Consider the following 15,194-nt stretch of genomic DNA (forward strand, 5'->3'; position numbering starts at 1 on the left):
TGAATTTATGAATAAAAATTGGAAAAACTAGAAATTGATACCCCCTGTTACTCATAACATAACATTACCTGCGAGGATATCACGAAATTTAATGTAATATTTATTTGATAACGAGTAGATATATAAAATTAAACTAACCAGGATGACAGGACTGGTATGGTTGGTGGCCATTATAGTGATCCTAGTTGGTTTGCTACAAATTCCTCTGCTATGTGATCTGATTCGGTCGTGTGCGCCCAACAGAGCCCCTAAACGGATTGTAGGCCCAGTTCTGGACACCATTGTCGTCTGTATTATGTGGTAGGTTCACCATAATATCATTTTCCTTGTTTTGTATTTTAATAACGATTTTCCACTTCCAGTTATTCTGGATCAAGAGACATTTCATTCAAATTATCATCAATATTTAATGAGATTTCAATCAAAATAAAAAAGAACCTTTACTGTACAGTCTAAATGAGCACACTCTCTCTTTCAGTGTGGTGTTCACAGCAGTATTTCACCTTTTCTTCTGGGTATTCCTCCCGGCTCACCTGGAGTACAAAGATCCCTGGTTAAACTCCACCGGACTTTACCATATCGCACTGTTCTGGTTCCTTTTCCTAAACACTATCTCAAACTACACCTGTACTGTCTTCACTGAAGCGGGTTTGTTTTAAATAATTCTTTTTGAGAAAATACTACAATATAATCAAGGTACGATGTTGGATACCTGAGTTCTATATCTTTCGATAGCAACTCCATCTATGTATCTGCTTAGCTTCCATCACTGATCCTGGTACTTGAGATTCCAGGTGTGGCTTTAAACAATGTTTTAAGGGCCCAACACTCAGCTCACTCAGTTGATGGTAGAACAGTGGGTCTTTGTGCGATGTTGTAGCAGGGACTCCACTTCTTGTTTTCTCTTGCTAACCAGATTGCATAGGAACATCTGAGAGCAACCAAAGCCGCCTCTTGGAACACTGCTTTCTTTACTCTCTTTGTAACACCAAAGTAGTTTAGTAGGGCCGGTAAGGTATGATGCCAGAAGCCTCTACACCCAACCTCTACCGTAAAAAGCTGAGCTTTCCACCCACTGCCATGCAGCCCAGGAATAAGCTCTCTGTTGTAACGTGCTTGTTTACGTTCTACTTGGTCACTAAAGTTACTCTCGTCACCAACTGTCAACTCTACTAATATGACCACCTTTCCTTTATCAGACCAGACTACAATATCAGGACGTTCTGCAGTTCCGTTACAGATGTGCTGGGGGAACTGTGCTGGGAGGTCATCTTCGTCCCAGATAATCTGCCAATCTTGGTCTTTCTCAAAAGGGCTCTCTCTTTTCATCTTCGTCTTTGGTTTTTGGTAACAGCTGCTAGATGACTTGAAGCCTGTCCAGTCCTGAACTTCAAGTTTAAAATCTTTGTTGTTGAACTTCTCTATTTGATCCAGTAGGGATTTTGCAATGACCCGCAGCACGTTGTCATGCCTCCAATTGTATCGTTTGTTGTTCAGCGAGAAGTTGCAAGCTACCAAAATGTGCTTAATGTTGCAGTGTCTCCATCCGCAAAGTGGACAGTGTCCTGTGTCAGCATAGTTCCACAGGCTCATGTTTGCTGGAGTATTTGCAACGTCATGGGTTGCATTGAGGTGGAACTTAAGAAGAGCAGGGCTCATCTTGTAGTTGTAAATAAGGTTGTTCCAACCTAGGTCTAGCTGCATGGTGTTTTCCCATGTTAAGAATTGTCCTTGAACTCCCTTGTCTACCAGTGTCAACAGGATATCCTGCTCTGAGATGGGATACCAGTTCTTTCAGTTTTTCTTTTTCACTGGCTACACTCCTCTTGGATCCCAAGCCCATCCTGCCTTGCACTGTTACCCCAACTAACTCTCTGAAGTAAAGATCTCTTTCTCTAGCACTCAGCTCATTAGTGTAACCCCACCGACTGCTCCCTTCTTGCTTCTTGGCCATGTGCTCGTAGACCTCCTTAACTTTAGGATCCTTGCTGTTCTTTAGAGAGTAACCTTTGGACACCTGAAGGAACTTGTATAAGTCCGATAGTCTTTTAAGATTTAATCCAAAGCAATCCTTATTTCTGTAAAGCACACTGACAGTAATTGTCTTTGTTACACCTAGCCATTTCTTCAGATACTTCGTACATATTGCTTCAAGATCTTTGACAAAACTAACCGGGAGATTGTAGATCATCAGGTCCCAGGAGAGCTTGCTGGTTAGGAGGTTGTTGTAAATCCAGCATTTCATCACTCCATTCAGGCCCGATCCGTCCACTGCCTGAAACAGTGTAATCAGTTTGTCTTCTATCAGCTTCTTGGTATCTTTGAGGCCCAGATCAACATATATCCAATGGCCAAGAAACTTCATCGGTGTATTTCCAATAAACTGGATTTGAGCTCCATCTAAGAAAATTTCAGGGTCATAGGACACATACCTTCCATCTACAACCTTCATCCCCAGGATGAACAGGTTTTTTTTGAATAACAGCTATTTCGTGATTATTATTACTTCCAGAAAATAATGACACATTTTATTTTCTATCCAGCATTTAATTTCCAGGTACCCCTCCCCGTGTTACTATGACGCCTGACACCGCCATGTCAATATCTATCGAGAGCTGTATTCCTAAAGAAAAGGTACTTCACCAGACATTTCTAGTTCTCTTTCTAAAAAGTGCCTAAATTTTGAGCAATTTAGGCACTTTTTAGTTCATCTATTTTTAGCTAGGATACCTTAAACTTTTCCTAATTTGAATAACATAAAAACAACTGCAGATCTGTTTGGAATGTAAGTGTATGAAGGCAGACACAACACACCACTGTAAAGCCTGTAAACAGTGTATCATGCATATGGACCATCATTGTCCGTTTGTGCTCGGATGTGTGGGGCTCAACAATTACCATTACTTTTATTCTTTCATGGTAAGATATTTTGATTTAAATTCTTTCGATGTAAGAAATTTTGATGTGGTGATATAATGAATGCTCAAACTTATTTAACGCTAACAATGATTGATTATGATACACAAAATGTTTCTAGTAAAACGTATTATGATAGATATCAGAAATGATAATAATAAATAATAATAAAATTTGGTAGCTTAAACACAAACTCTAAGCCCAGTGGATAAACCACAAAACTTATGCTCTATTGTGTGGAACAAAGATACTAGATCAAGATATCTATCAAGGAGTGTATGCATAGGACATAAAAAGTTTTGGAACGAAGATGACATGCTTATGAAGCGAGCTAACAGTCTAATTGCTAATAAGTTCAAAAAGATCATGACATTAGGTTGCATCCTAAACAGTTTAAGCAAATAACATAAAGTTATATTGTCAATTAATCGCTCAAGCCATAACTTTTCTTAAACAGGTGAGTTTTTAATAATGTTTTGAACATATCAACATCAGAACAAGTCTTAATTTCAATTGGTAGTTGGTTCCAGATTTTCGGAGCAACAGTCTGAAACGCTCTTGGGTGCGATCTTGTAGATCCGACAGGTAGGTGTAAGGAGGAAGTTCTTCTGCTACTCGAACTAACAAATGTTACTAGATGATACTAATCGAAATTAAGATAAACCACGTTATGAGTTACACGGGAAATTATTTCCAGGTATATTTCTACATGGGTATGATTTATAGTATCTACCTGACTAGTGGACCATTCCTACATTGCCATGGCTGGCCCTACGAAGAAAGGACATACAATTGTGACGATGTAAGTAACTCTCTCTAGCTCTTTGTACACAATTTTTACGATTAATATAATTAATTACTAATGACGTATCGAATAATATCGAATAATAAAACCTTACCACCGCGTTTCCCAGGGTGTTGGCATAGTTAGCCTAATGTTTGTGGTAGTATGTCTGAACCTGCCCGGTGCCACTCTCATGAACTCCTTCAACCTCCTGGCCCTATTCTCCAACACCTCCACCATGTCCTGTCTCCTGGAGTCTCTCAACGCTGGACTCCTCGTATCCGCTAAAGGTCTCCTCAGCCGGCTCTCCCTCAGGAGTATCACAGATTCCAGGTCTAGGTTTCACATTTTACTGATCTCTAAACGCGAACACCCCCTCTTGTTCCTCATTCCTCCTGTCTTGACTGCAGGGAAGTTGTTCTTTCAACACTTTCTCACCAAGAAGAGAACAATCCAATTCAAGTTTCCTAGACTTCCTAAGAAAGTTAGTCTGACAGCTTGATCTTAGGTTCAGTAAGCTTTGCGTTATGATGTGATAAATTGTAACGATCGTACGTAACAATTTCTGGTTTATAAATTTTACACTACTTTTGGGGGAAATTTGCTCTGTAATTAAATGTAAATTTGTCGTTTTACTTATGATTATTATTATTTCAAGTCGCCAGTATAATTGTATCCTTATTAAATTTTTCCTATGATTTCTAAGAACTAGAATTGGCTAAGCAATTTATATTAATTTCTCTTAAAGTTATATAAGCGTTCTAGAACTTACGTTTGCCACATTTACATAATAAATAATAATGTATAGACAGCAGTACAGTTTGATGTACCTCAATATTCAATATTTATTTCCATACTATGTGGACAAAATTTACATAAGACAGCAGTACAGTTTGATGAACTTACTTCAATATTCAATATTCATTTCCATACTATGTGGAATTGATTACTTTTTGTGGTATATTTCTATGATCACTGATTTGATTGAAACGCCACTTTTATTTATATTGTGTAATGTGTTGTATTCATAAGCGCTAGGCGTTACATGAGTAAGCTGTGTGAATCTTTTGAAAAGTTTTTTAAAGATACCTCATTGCTCTGAAAGTGATTTGATATATTGTAATGTGTACATTTTAAGTAACAAGACATATGTTTATATTTTTGCAATATCGTTTCATTGTCATTACCATCGGCAGCATTATTTATCATAAATTTGCTTTGCATTCGCTCATTATCTGTTTTAGTGCTTCCTTTGATCAAATGTATAATCAATCTGTTCATGTTGGGTTGTTTCCATTGCCCTTTTAGCTTAGCATCCCTGAATACATCAATCAGTGTAATCACGTTTTTAAAATAAACTGAGTGCGAAATTTGTACAACGCTTACATTCGATATGATAACCATTATAGGATGGTAAATGATGGAGAGGCTAACTCCATGGAAGATGATGAACCGCAACTAAATGATCATCCGGATATAAACGATCCTAACCCAGAAGACCCTGAAAATCCTGGTGGTATGTTTTTATATCTTTATCACAGTGTCAAACCTTAGCCTTTTGAATCTGACAATTAAACGCTCTTATATTTGTGTTCAGAAAATTTCATATTTGAAAATGGGACAGGATTTTGAAAATATAACTTTTCGTTTTGTTAAGCTTTCTGCTGTGGGCTTCCTCCGACCGAAATCAAACTTCCAGCACCTCAATCGTGTCATTTGGCATCTATAGTTGACTTGGTTGCGGGTGAAAAAATGCGGCAGTCAAAACTGTAAAATTTCGGTCCTGGAAATTTTATCTTCAAAAACTGAAAATGGGACAGAGATTGGGACAATATGATTTTGCAATTTATTCGTGATTTTGACTCCCAGTACCTCAATTTGGTTTCATACCATCATCAATTATATCGGCTGTTATATACAACAATTTGATAACAGCCATTGCTATTGATTAATTTTAGGTTTGGGGGGTTTGGGCATCAACCTCATAAATACCTATTATGAGGTTGACGCCCCCCCCCCCCCCCCCTAGGTTTGTAATTTTAACTGGTTATATCAAATCACCAGCAACCTTGTCTGCTCTGAGAACTCAATAAACCTCACGAATAAAACAGTTTATTACCAGCTGCGGAAGAAGAAGAGATAAGACTGATAATGGAAGACATGGAGAAGATAGAGGAGTATCTGGACAGGGTAGCTCAACAAAGTGACGATCTTACCGAGCGGATCAAGGAGTTTGTAGAGGAGTTCAATAATACTCAGCCTCTGGAAGAGGTCCAGTCTGCTCAAAACTCATCGTAGTGGAAACGAGTTAGAGTTTAAGATGTAGAGTCCTCAGTTTTATTCTTTAATCTGTGCATGATTTATGAACCGAATCTAGACGGACCTTTACTGATAGTTGAAATTCGACATATGACGTCATCTAGCGTCATCTAGCGTCATCTAGCGTGAAATATCGCCAGATGATGATAGATGACGCTAGATGACGCTAGATGACGCTAGATGACGCTAGATGACGCTAGATGACGCCAATTAGCGACATTGTCGCTAAGTGCACGGCACCTTTCGAATGTCGCTATCTAGCGCTATCTAGCGCTATCTAGCGCTATCTAGCGCTATCTAGCGCTATATGACGCTATATGACGCTATATGACGCTAGATGACGCTAGATGACGCTAGATGACGCTAAGCACGCAGCACTGACGCCAGGCGACAGATAGCGCTATTTTCATAAAATTTCCGCCTTTTTTTTTGCGACATCTAGCGCTATCTAGCGCTATCTAACGCTATATGTCGCAACGACATCTGACGCAGCGCTATCTAGCGCTATCTAGCGCTATCTAGCGGAGAATGTCGGTCTGTGACAGTTTACGCTAGATAGCGCTATCTAGCGCTAGATATCGTGGCGACAGCTAGCGCTAGATAGCGCGGCGTCATCTAGCGCTATCTAGCGTAAACTAGCGCTAGCTAATGAAGAATGTCGGTTTGCGACAGTCCACGCTAGATAGCGCTATCTAGCGCTATCTAGCGCTAGATATCGTGGCGACAGCTAGCGCTAGATAGCGCTAGATAGCGCTATCAAGCGTAAACTAGCGCTAGCTAATGAAGAATTTCGGTTTGCGACAGTCCACGCTAGATAGCGCTATCTAGCGCTATCTAGCGTGGCGACAGCTAGCGCTAGATAGCGCGGCGCCATCTAGCGCTATCTAGCGTAAACTAGCGCTAGCTAATGAAGAATGTCGGTTTGCGACAGTCCACGCAGTACGCGTAGACACATGGCTATCATGTCACATGTGAATCCAGACCCTCACCCCAAAGCTATCAAAGTTATCTAGCCTTAATTGACGATGTCAATTCATCGCAGCTCGGCGAGGCACAGAAGCGCATTTCGCAGATCTAGCGAGAAGCATAATTGGATGCGCGGCGCGGCACAGTAACGCTTATAGCTTAATTTGCAGAATAACTTGCAATTTAGTAACGTATAATATGTGCTAAATTTTGTACGAACAAGTAAATTATTTGATCATTGTTAATGGACTAGCCCTATTTGATAGATTGAAAGCCCCCCCCCCCCCCCCGCAATAGGGGATGGACTAATTTATTGTCCGCGTCATAATATCAATCAGTTTAAAAACACTCGCCGGGCACTCTAAAAAAACTCTATCAAGGTTACTGGGCGGCGCTCAGCCTGTCATTCCGCCGAATCTTTATTTTATGTTTATGAACATAATCATATATCGTACCCAAGAGTTTTCAGTTTACGAACTACGCTTGTAGCGCGATGCGTTACTGTGCCGCGCCGCGCACTCAATAAGGCTTTCACAGATCGGCGAGATGCGCTACTGTGTCGCGCCGCGCATCCAAAAATGCTTCTCGGCATCTAATAATGCTTTTCGGCGAGATGCACCACTGAGCTGTGAAAGATTGGCATCATGAATCAACGATTTTAGTTACTTGTATAAATTTCGTCGAAATCTAGTACGTGCCGCTTTTTTCCGATCTTGTAGGTTTACAACCTACCAGGACGCGCGCCGAGTTGGACTCGTCGACGGTCCTAATATATGGAACAGAGATTTTACGAGTATCACCCGTTAATTCCGATCCCGAAATGTTAAGGGTCGACGGTCGTTTACATATAACGTAATCAGCTGAGGAGGTTGGGGTTTCCAAATGATTATTGATTACGCTAGTGTAATATTGACATAATAGCTATGGTAAAACTGATTACGGAGTATGTGAACGACCCCTCATTGTTAGTAATCAGTTCCATACATTGATTGACGATGACAATCCATCGAGATCGTTGCTCCATCGACGACGATCGATCGACGACGATCGATTCGATGCGAAGCAAAAATGCTAGTTTGCGCGGCGTGTCGAAGCGGTGAAGTCCTCCAATTCCATACATAGCTATTAAGCTATCAGTATTATGTCACAATCACACTAGTAAGCGTAATAATTTGAAAAACCCCGGCCGGCGGCATCAGGCCCCTTATATAATTATAATATGTAAACGACCCCTTGATTAAGCGATATTTAATATTTTGTTCCACTCAGCCGAATATTTAATAAATCGAGTGTAATAGTTGGGTGACTTCGACGCGCGCGCAAGCTTATAGTTATATCATTCTCACTTAAATTATAATTAATTTTCATACACAGTAAAAATTAATTTTCATACAAAATAAAAATAACAAAAAAGATTGGGTGGGGAAAGACAGGCTGCACACACACACACACACACACACACACACACACACACACACACACACACACACACACACACACACACACACACACACACACACACACACACACACACACACACACACACACACACACACACACACACACACACACACACACACACACACACACACACACACACACACACACACACACACACACACACACACACACACACACACACACACACACACACACACACACACACACACACACCCACACACACACACACACACACACACACACAGGGTTAGGGTTACTGTTACTGTGATAGGATATGATATCTAGCGCTACATGACGCAACGACATCTGACGCAGCAACATATTGATATAGCGCTAGATAGCGACATCTAGCGCTAAATAGCCTGGACTGACACGACCCGAAATTCTTCGCTATTTAGCGCTATCTAACGCTATTTAGCGCTATCTAACGCCAGATAGCGCTATCTAGCGCTATATGTCGCAACAACATCTGACGCTATATAGCGCTATCTGGCGCTATATAGCACTAGATAGCGTGAACTGTCGTAAACTGACCTATCCCGCTATCCAGCGCTTGATGTCGCCTGCGTCAGATGTCGTCGCGTCAGATGTCGTCAGATGTCGCTAGATGGCGTCAGATAGCGTCAGATAGCGTCAGATGTCGCGGCAACATATAACGCTAGATGACGCTAGATGACGCCAAATAGCGCTATCTAGCGCTATATGTCGCAACAACATCTGACGCTATATAGCGCTATCTGGCGCTATATAGCGCTAGATAGCGTGAACTGTCGTAAACTGACCTATCCCGCTATCCAGCGCTTGATGTCGCCTGCGTCAGATGTCGTCGCGTCAGATGTCGTCAGATGTCGCTAGATGGCGTCAGATAGCGTCAGATAGCGTCAGATGTCGCGGCAACATATAACGCTAGATGACGCTAGATGTCGTCCCTAGAATTTTTATGAAAATAGCGCTATCTGTCGCCTGGCGTCAGTGCTGCGTGCTTAGCGTCATCTAGCGTCATCTAGCGTCATCTAGCGTCATATAGCGTCATATAGCGTCATATAGCGCTAGATAGCGCTAGATAGCGCTAGATAGCGCTAGATAGCGCTAGATAGCGACATTCGAAAGGTGCCGTGCACTTAGCGACAATGTCGCTAATTGGCGTCATCTAGCGTCATCTAGCGTCATCTAGCGTCATCTAGCGTCATATAGCGTCATATAGCGTCATATAGCGCTAGATAGCGCTAGATAGCGCTAGATAGCGCTAGATAGCGCTAGATAGCGACATTCGAAAGGTGCCGTGCACTTAGCGACAATGTCGCTAATTGGCGTCATCTAGCGTCATCTAGCGTCATCTAGCGTCATCTAGCGTCATCTATCATCATCTGGCGATATTTCACGCTAGATGACGCTAGATGACGCTAGATGACGTCATATGTCGAATTTCAACTATCAGTAAAGGTCCATCTAGACTTTATTTTAGGCATTCACTTGATGTTATTAAACGTTGTAACGATTATGCGCAGATATGATGTAAATCACAACGAAACTTGGTAATACGTAATATTCACAGATACAATGTAAATTGCAATGAAACGTGCTGTATTTATGAACTTCGCTGGTCGAAATGTGGAATGCAATGTTAATTGATTGATATTTATTTCTATAAAACTGAATTTTTATGAAATGCCTTGTCCCCTCGATTGCGTGATGAATAAAAATCGATGATATATTAGTTGATTGATCCTTCTTGCCCCAGCCCCCTGTCAAACTGTACCATTATTAATTATACTTGTTTTTAACCCAAGTTGGGACTTATACCAGACAAATTCACACTGAACTGGCAGGAAGGATAGCATGTAAGGAATAAAATGAACCGTATCTGTTCCACCTGCAAGATGATTACAAGGTAGCGGAGATCACGTGACAAGGTAAAGATCACGTGACACATGACTGAGGGGAACTATGAGGCCATGCCTCTGATTGTGAACGATCCTGGCCATGCTTCGCTTGCTCTTCAAGCCATGGACGAGCTCAGGAAGAAACGGTGCTTCTGTGATGTTCTCATTGCAGTAGAGGTTATTTATTTAATATTTATTTGATCTTTTTATTTGGCCCGAACCTTTAGATCTGCTGGACGAGAGGGGACGCTTGTTTTTTTGTTTTTATTTGTTATCAAATCTTATTATTGAGACAATTTGTTGCCAGCGAGGTAGCACTGCTATTTACTAAGTAGACCTTGTTCGACAGGAGTGTGACATATCAGCTCACCGACTGGTTCTAGCCGCCAGTAGCTCTTACTTTTACGCCATGTTCACCAATGATCTCCACGAGAGCACCTCTAAAAAAGTAACAGATCTTACATTACATATTTATTGTTTAATTTTTCGATTGAATCTATTCTAATTAACTGATAACTTTGATTTGTAAAACATATTTTTTCAAATTTCTTGCGAAAAAAACTTCCCTTGACTATCGTTTCACTTGCAGATAGAAATCAAGAATGTAGATTCCCAGACAATGCAGAACTTAGTAAACTACGCGTACACTTCTCAGATAGAAATAAGGAAAGATAATGTACAGGTCTGTTACTAAAAGGGAAATTGTATAATAAGTATTATGGATATTAAAACATTTTATGCTCAGTTGGGCTCTAAATAATTGGATCTTCTCGCACTTAAGATGTTGGTTCTTAATAAAAAATAAATTGTTAACTGGCAGCATGTTGTTGACTGATGTTACTTGGCAGCATGCTGTTGACTGATGCTATCTTCAGGTATTATTGACTGCTGCTGGGCTGTTGCAGTTCGACAAGGTCCAGGAGATCTGCACTGATTTCATTAAAAGAGAGCTGACTCCCTCCAATTGTATTGGGATATACAACTACGCTGACAGGTGAGTCCTTATCAAATTATCACAAGATGTTTCTACGCCTTACTGTTCAGCATCTTAGCAGGGATTTGTATCTTAAATAAATAGGTCTATCAGTAAAATTACGCTTAAAATATGATCAGCCACAATCAATCCACACATTTGTCAGATACGGTTTTGTTGACCTGCTCAGAGCAGCTGACGACTTTGCAAAGAGGAATTTTGTTGAGATGTGCTTGTGCGACGAGTTCTTGAGCCTGGATACGGGAAGGTTACTACAACTGGTATCCAGCAATGAACTTAATGTTCTTGTTGAGTCCAAGGTATCTATTGTGTTATTTATTCAGGACTTCAGGAGTTTTGTAACTTAGTGATATTTCTGGGTCTGTTCAGTTGGCTGTAAAATAAATTCCATTAATGCCGGAGCCCGCATATAATATCAAACACTGAATTTAGACGAACATTTTACGAATGGATATTGAATAATCTGTTTTTTTAAATGAACAGTTTAAAACTCAGAAAATTTATCAAGATCGTGCTTTTTCTACACGTCATACAATTTGTAACGATCTGTGGATATATCCGTATATATACTAAATACATCGGTACTTTTCAGGTGTACGAAGGTGTGATGACATGGATCCGGCACAGCCCGGAGGAACGAGCCGAACATTTACCTGATCTACTAGCTGCTGTTAGACTACCCCTAATATCTTCCAAATACCTTGTAGACCACATTGAAAAGGTTTCAGTTGGAGCCATTTCTATATTTAAATTTGTATTTACGTGTCTCTTTGTAGTAAAAATAGATGTTGTTTGAGTATTTCTACGATTTTAATATTTTAATTTTCAAACGTGGGCTGTCTCTACAACAAAAACAGCCAATGATTTTTAAATGATTCTACTACAAAATATATAGTATAATAAAATGATATGATAAATTACTCATAGACTCAATCAATATTGGTATGTATATTATACCAATATAAATATTGGTATATTAGCATACATTCAATGTATATTTTGCATTGTCTCCTAATATATAATAACATTAAATTTAAATTGAAATTTTAAAATGTAAAAATATTCCAGGAGGAGCTGATAGCAGAAAGTGAGAACTGCAGAGTGCTTGTAGAAGCTGCCAAGAACCATCACATCCTTCCTGAGCACAGCTCCGGTCTGAACCAGGTGTTACCGCGTCACGCGTACGACAGCGAGGGACTCTACGTGTTCGGGGGCTATCATCGTACAGTTCTGCGTACTGGAGAGATGTACGACGCTAATACTGATGTTTGGAGGTATTTTGGAGGAGTGTCTGTTTTAACCGCTCTGCAGAATAACATCGTGATTTCAGAAGCATATGGTTAAGAATTAAATTATTTAGCTCGAATGCTAACGTTTACTGACTCAGCAATATTCACTTGATAACAAATTACTAAAATTCCAGGGAGTTACCGATGATGGAATGTCAGAGGTACGGTCCAGGCAGTGCACGACTAGAAGGTTTACTCTATGTAGCTGGAGGACACGACTCATGCTTCCATCTCGCTTCAGTGGAGTGTTTTAATCCTCGGTCGATGGAGTGGACTAAGGCAGCCCCAATGTTAGACCAGAGATTTGGGGTAGCCCTGGGTGAACTCAATGGCTGGTTGTATGCAGTGGGTGGCAGAGACTCAAAAGAGCGCCACTCCAGTGTTGAGTGCTACGACGCCACATTAGACTCCTGGAAGTATGTCAATAAGATGAGTTTCCCACGGTCGGGGGTCGGTATAGGGGTTCTAAATGGGGCTCTGCACTCAGTAGGGGGTTACGATGGACACAGCGATCTAGCGTCAGTTGAGAGGTACGACCCGAGGATAGGAGAGTGGCACTGTGTTTACCCAATGACTCACGCCAGGACCTTATGTGGGGTGGCGGTGCTCAACTCAGCGCTCTATGTGGTGGGTGGGCGGTGCGGGAACACTAAACTAGCTACCGTAGAATGCTACGAGCCGCGCACAAACACTTGGTCATTGGTAGAACCGCTGACTGTGCCCCGCGATGGACATGGTTTAGGTGCGCTTAACGGGAGACTTTACGCGGTAGGCGGGAAAACTGACACCACTAAGTTGGAGGTTGTGGAATGCTATGATCCGGTGCTAGACAGTTGGAGCATGGTCACGCCCATGTTTGATAAGAGAAACATCGTTACTTTAGCTGTTATCTAGCCTTCCCATCTGATAACATGAGATTTTGAACATTTTTAAGATTTTTATGAAGTATTATGATTGTTCAGTTATTCACAGATCTAGTTCACTTTCAGTCAAACAAACGGAGGCCCGAAGTGGTATGATTACATTCATCTTGAGTCGATTATACTTATCACTTTGCCGCATGAATAATTTGAGACCAATTTTATTAGCTTGCTGTGTTATAAATTGATGATTCTAAAGTTCTAAGAACATCATAGTTCATCATTTATTTAACTGTCTAGAAATAACGTTTTTTTTTTCAGATTTAAAACAATTTGGCTTGAACAGCCTTTATGATTTAACCTCAATTGACCATCATATATTTCAACAATTTATACCTGATTGAGTAACATGTGTACTAACAGCTAACCACATGTTACAATGTACACAAAACTCTGTTATATTTAGGTTAAATTGTCACTTTTAAATGTACAGCCCAACTGAACGTATTGTATCGTCATAATATTATAACTGTCATACCGATTGTAAATTACACCTCGATTTATTTGAATTTTAATCAAACTTAATCATACTATTTTCAACGTACGACTTATGATTCTAGACGATTTGCTCTCTGTGTACTTTTGTAATATAATTTATCTCTATTTTACCCGATTTACCAAGTTACCCAGGTTTCGGTAAATCGGAGTTTAACAGCAACGACCTCACTTAATCGAATTAATAGCTACTTTATTGCTATATTTATCATCATTATAATATGTTTCATGCGACGTAACTGAAAACTTAAATTAAAACGAAAAGTATCTAAAACAAATATTAAACGATTTGTAAACAGTCATCAGATCACTGTCTCATAGAAAACTTGATGGAACGCCATTATATGATAATATAATAATTCAACGGGAAGTTGGTCGTTTAGCTCCGGACAGTCTATGCACGGTCCCTGCACGGTCCATGCAACAACATACGATTTAAGAACACTCCATGCACGGTCCCTGCACAATGAACACTTGATGCACGGTCCCTGCACGGTCAGTCCCTGCACACTCCCTGCACGGTCTATGCACACTCCCTGCACGGTCTATGCACGGTCCCTGCATGGTCCCTGCACAGTAACATATGAACACCGGCTAGTAGCCACTTTTGTAATAACAGCTCCTCAACTTCACATTACCAAACCGGCTACTAACCGGCACTTAAAAAGTGGTCACTAGCCGGCTACTAACCGGCTACTAGCCGGCTAGTGACCACAAAGTGGCTACTAACCGGCTACTAGGCGGTCACTAGCCGGCTATTAGCTGAGCTCAAAAGCAGACCTACTTTCTCGAGGTTCCAAACCGGCTACTAGTAGGTCTGCTTTAGAGCCAAGCTAATAGCCGGCTAGTGACCGCCTAGTAGCCGGTTAGTAGCCACTTTGTGGTCACTAGCCGGCTAGTAGCCGGTTTGGTTATGTGAAGTTGAGGAGCTGTTATTACGAAAGTGGCTACTAGCCGGCTAGTAGCTGGTGTTCATATGTTACTGTGCAGGGACCGTACAGGGTCCGAGCAGGGAGTGTGCATAGACCGTGCAGGGAGTGTGCAGTGACTGACCGTGCAGGGACCGTGCATTAAGTGTTCATTGTGCAGGGAGTGTACATGGAGTGTTCTTTTGTTGTTGCATGGACCGTGCAAGGACCGTGCATAGACTGTCCGGAACTAAACGAC

General features: G+C 40.9%; 2 protein-coding genes across 2 annotated transcripts; both read left to right on the forward strand.

Moving 5' to 3' along the window:
• Positions 1-62: 62 nt before the first annotated feature.
• On the forward strand, positions 63-4,930 carry LOC134812893 (palmitoyltransferase ZDHHC12-like). Its single transcript, XM_063820495.1, has 6 exons — positions 63-300; positions 479-648; positions 2,558-2,634; positions 2,773-2,919; positions 3,614-3,718; positions 3,831-4,930. The coding sequence occupies exons 1-6, from the start codon at positions 143-145 to the stop codon at positions 4,200-4,202; spliced, it is 1,029 nt and encodes a 342-aa protein (XP_063676565.1). The 5' UTR covers positions 63-142; the 3' UTR covers positions 4,203-4,930.
• Positions 4,931-10,250: 5,320 nt separating this feature from the next.
• LOC134812208 (kelch-like protein 20) lies at positions 10,251-14,320 on the forward strand. Its single transcript, XM_063819468.1, has 8 exons — positions 10,251-10,506; positions 10,679-10,777; positions 10,919-11,011; positions 11,205-11,323; positions 11,469-11,622; positions 11,916-12,044; positions 12,392-12,597; positions 12,747-14,320. Exons 1-8 carry the CDS (start codon positions 10,378-10,380, stop codon positions 13,504-13,506), a joined length of 1,689 nt encoding a protein of 562 aa, XP_063675538.1. The 5' UTR covers positions 10,251-10,377; the 3' UTR covers positions 13,507-14,320.
• The last annotated feature ends 874 nt before the right edge of the window (positions 14,321-15,194 follow it).

The sequence above is a fragment of the Bolinopsis microptera genome, chromosome 3, assembly GCF_026151205.1.
Source record: "Bolinopsis microptera isolate Bmic1 chromosome 3, MBARI_Bmic_1.0, whole genome shotgun sequence".
Classification (NCBI taxonomy): Eukaryota; Metazoa; Ctenophora; class Tentaculata; order Lobata; family Bolinopsidae; genus Bolinopsis; species Bolinopsis microptera.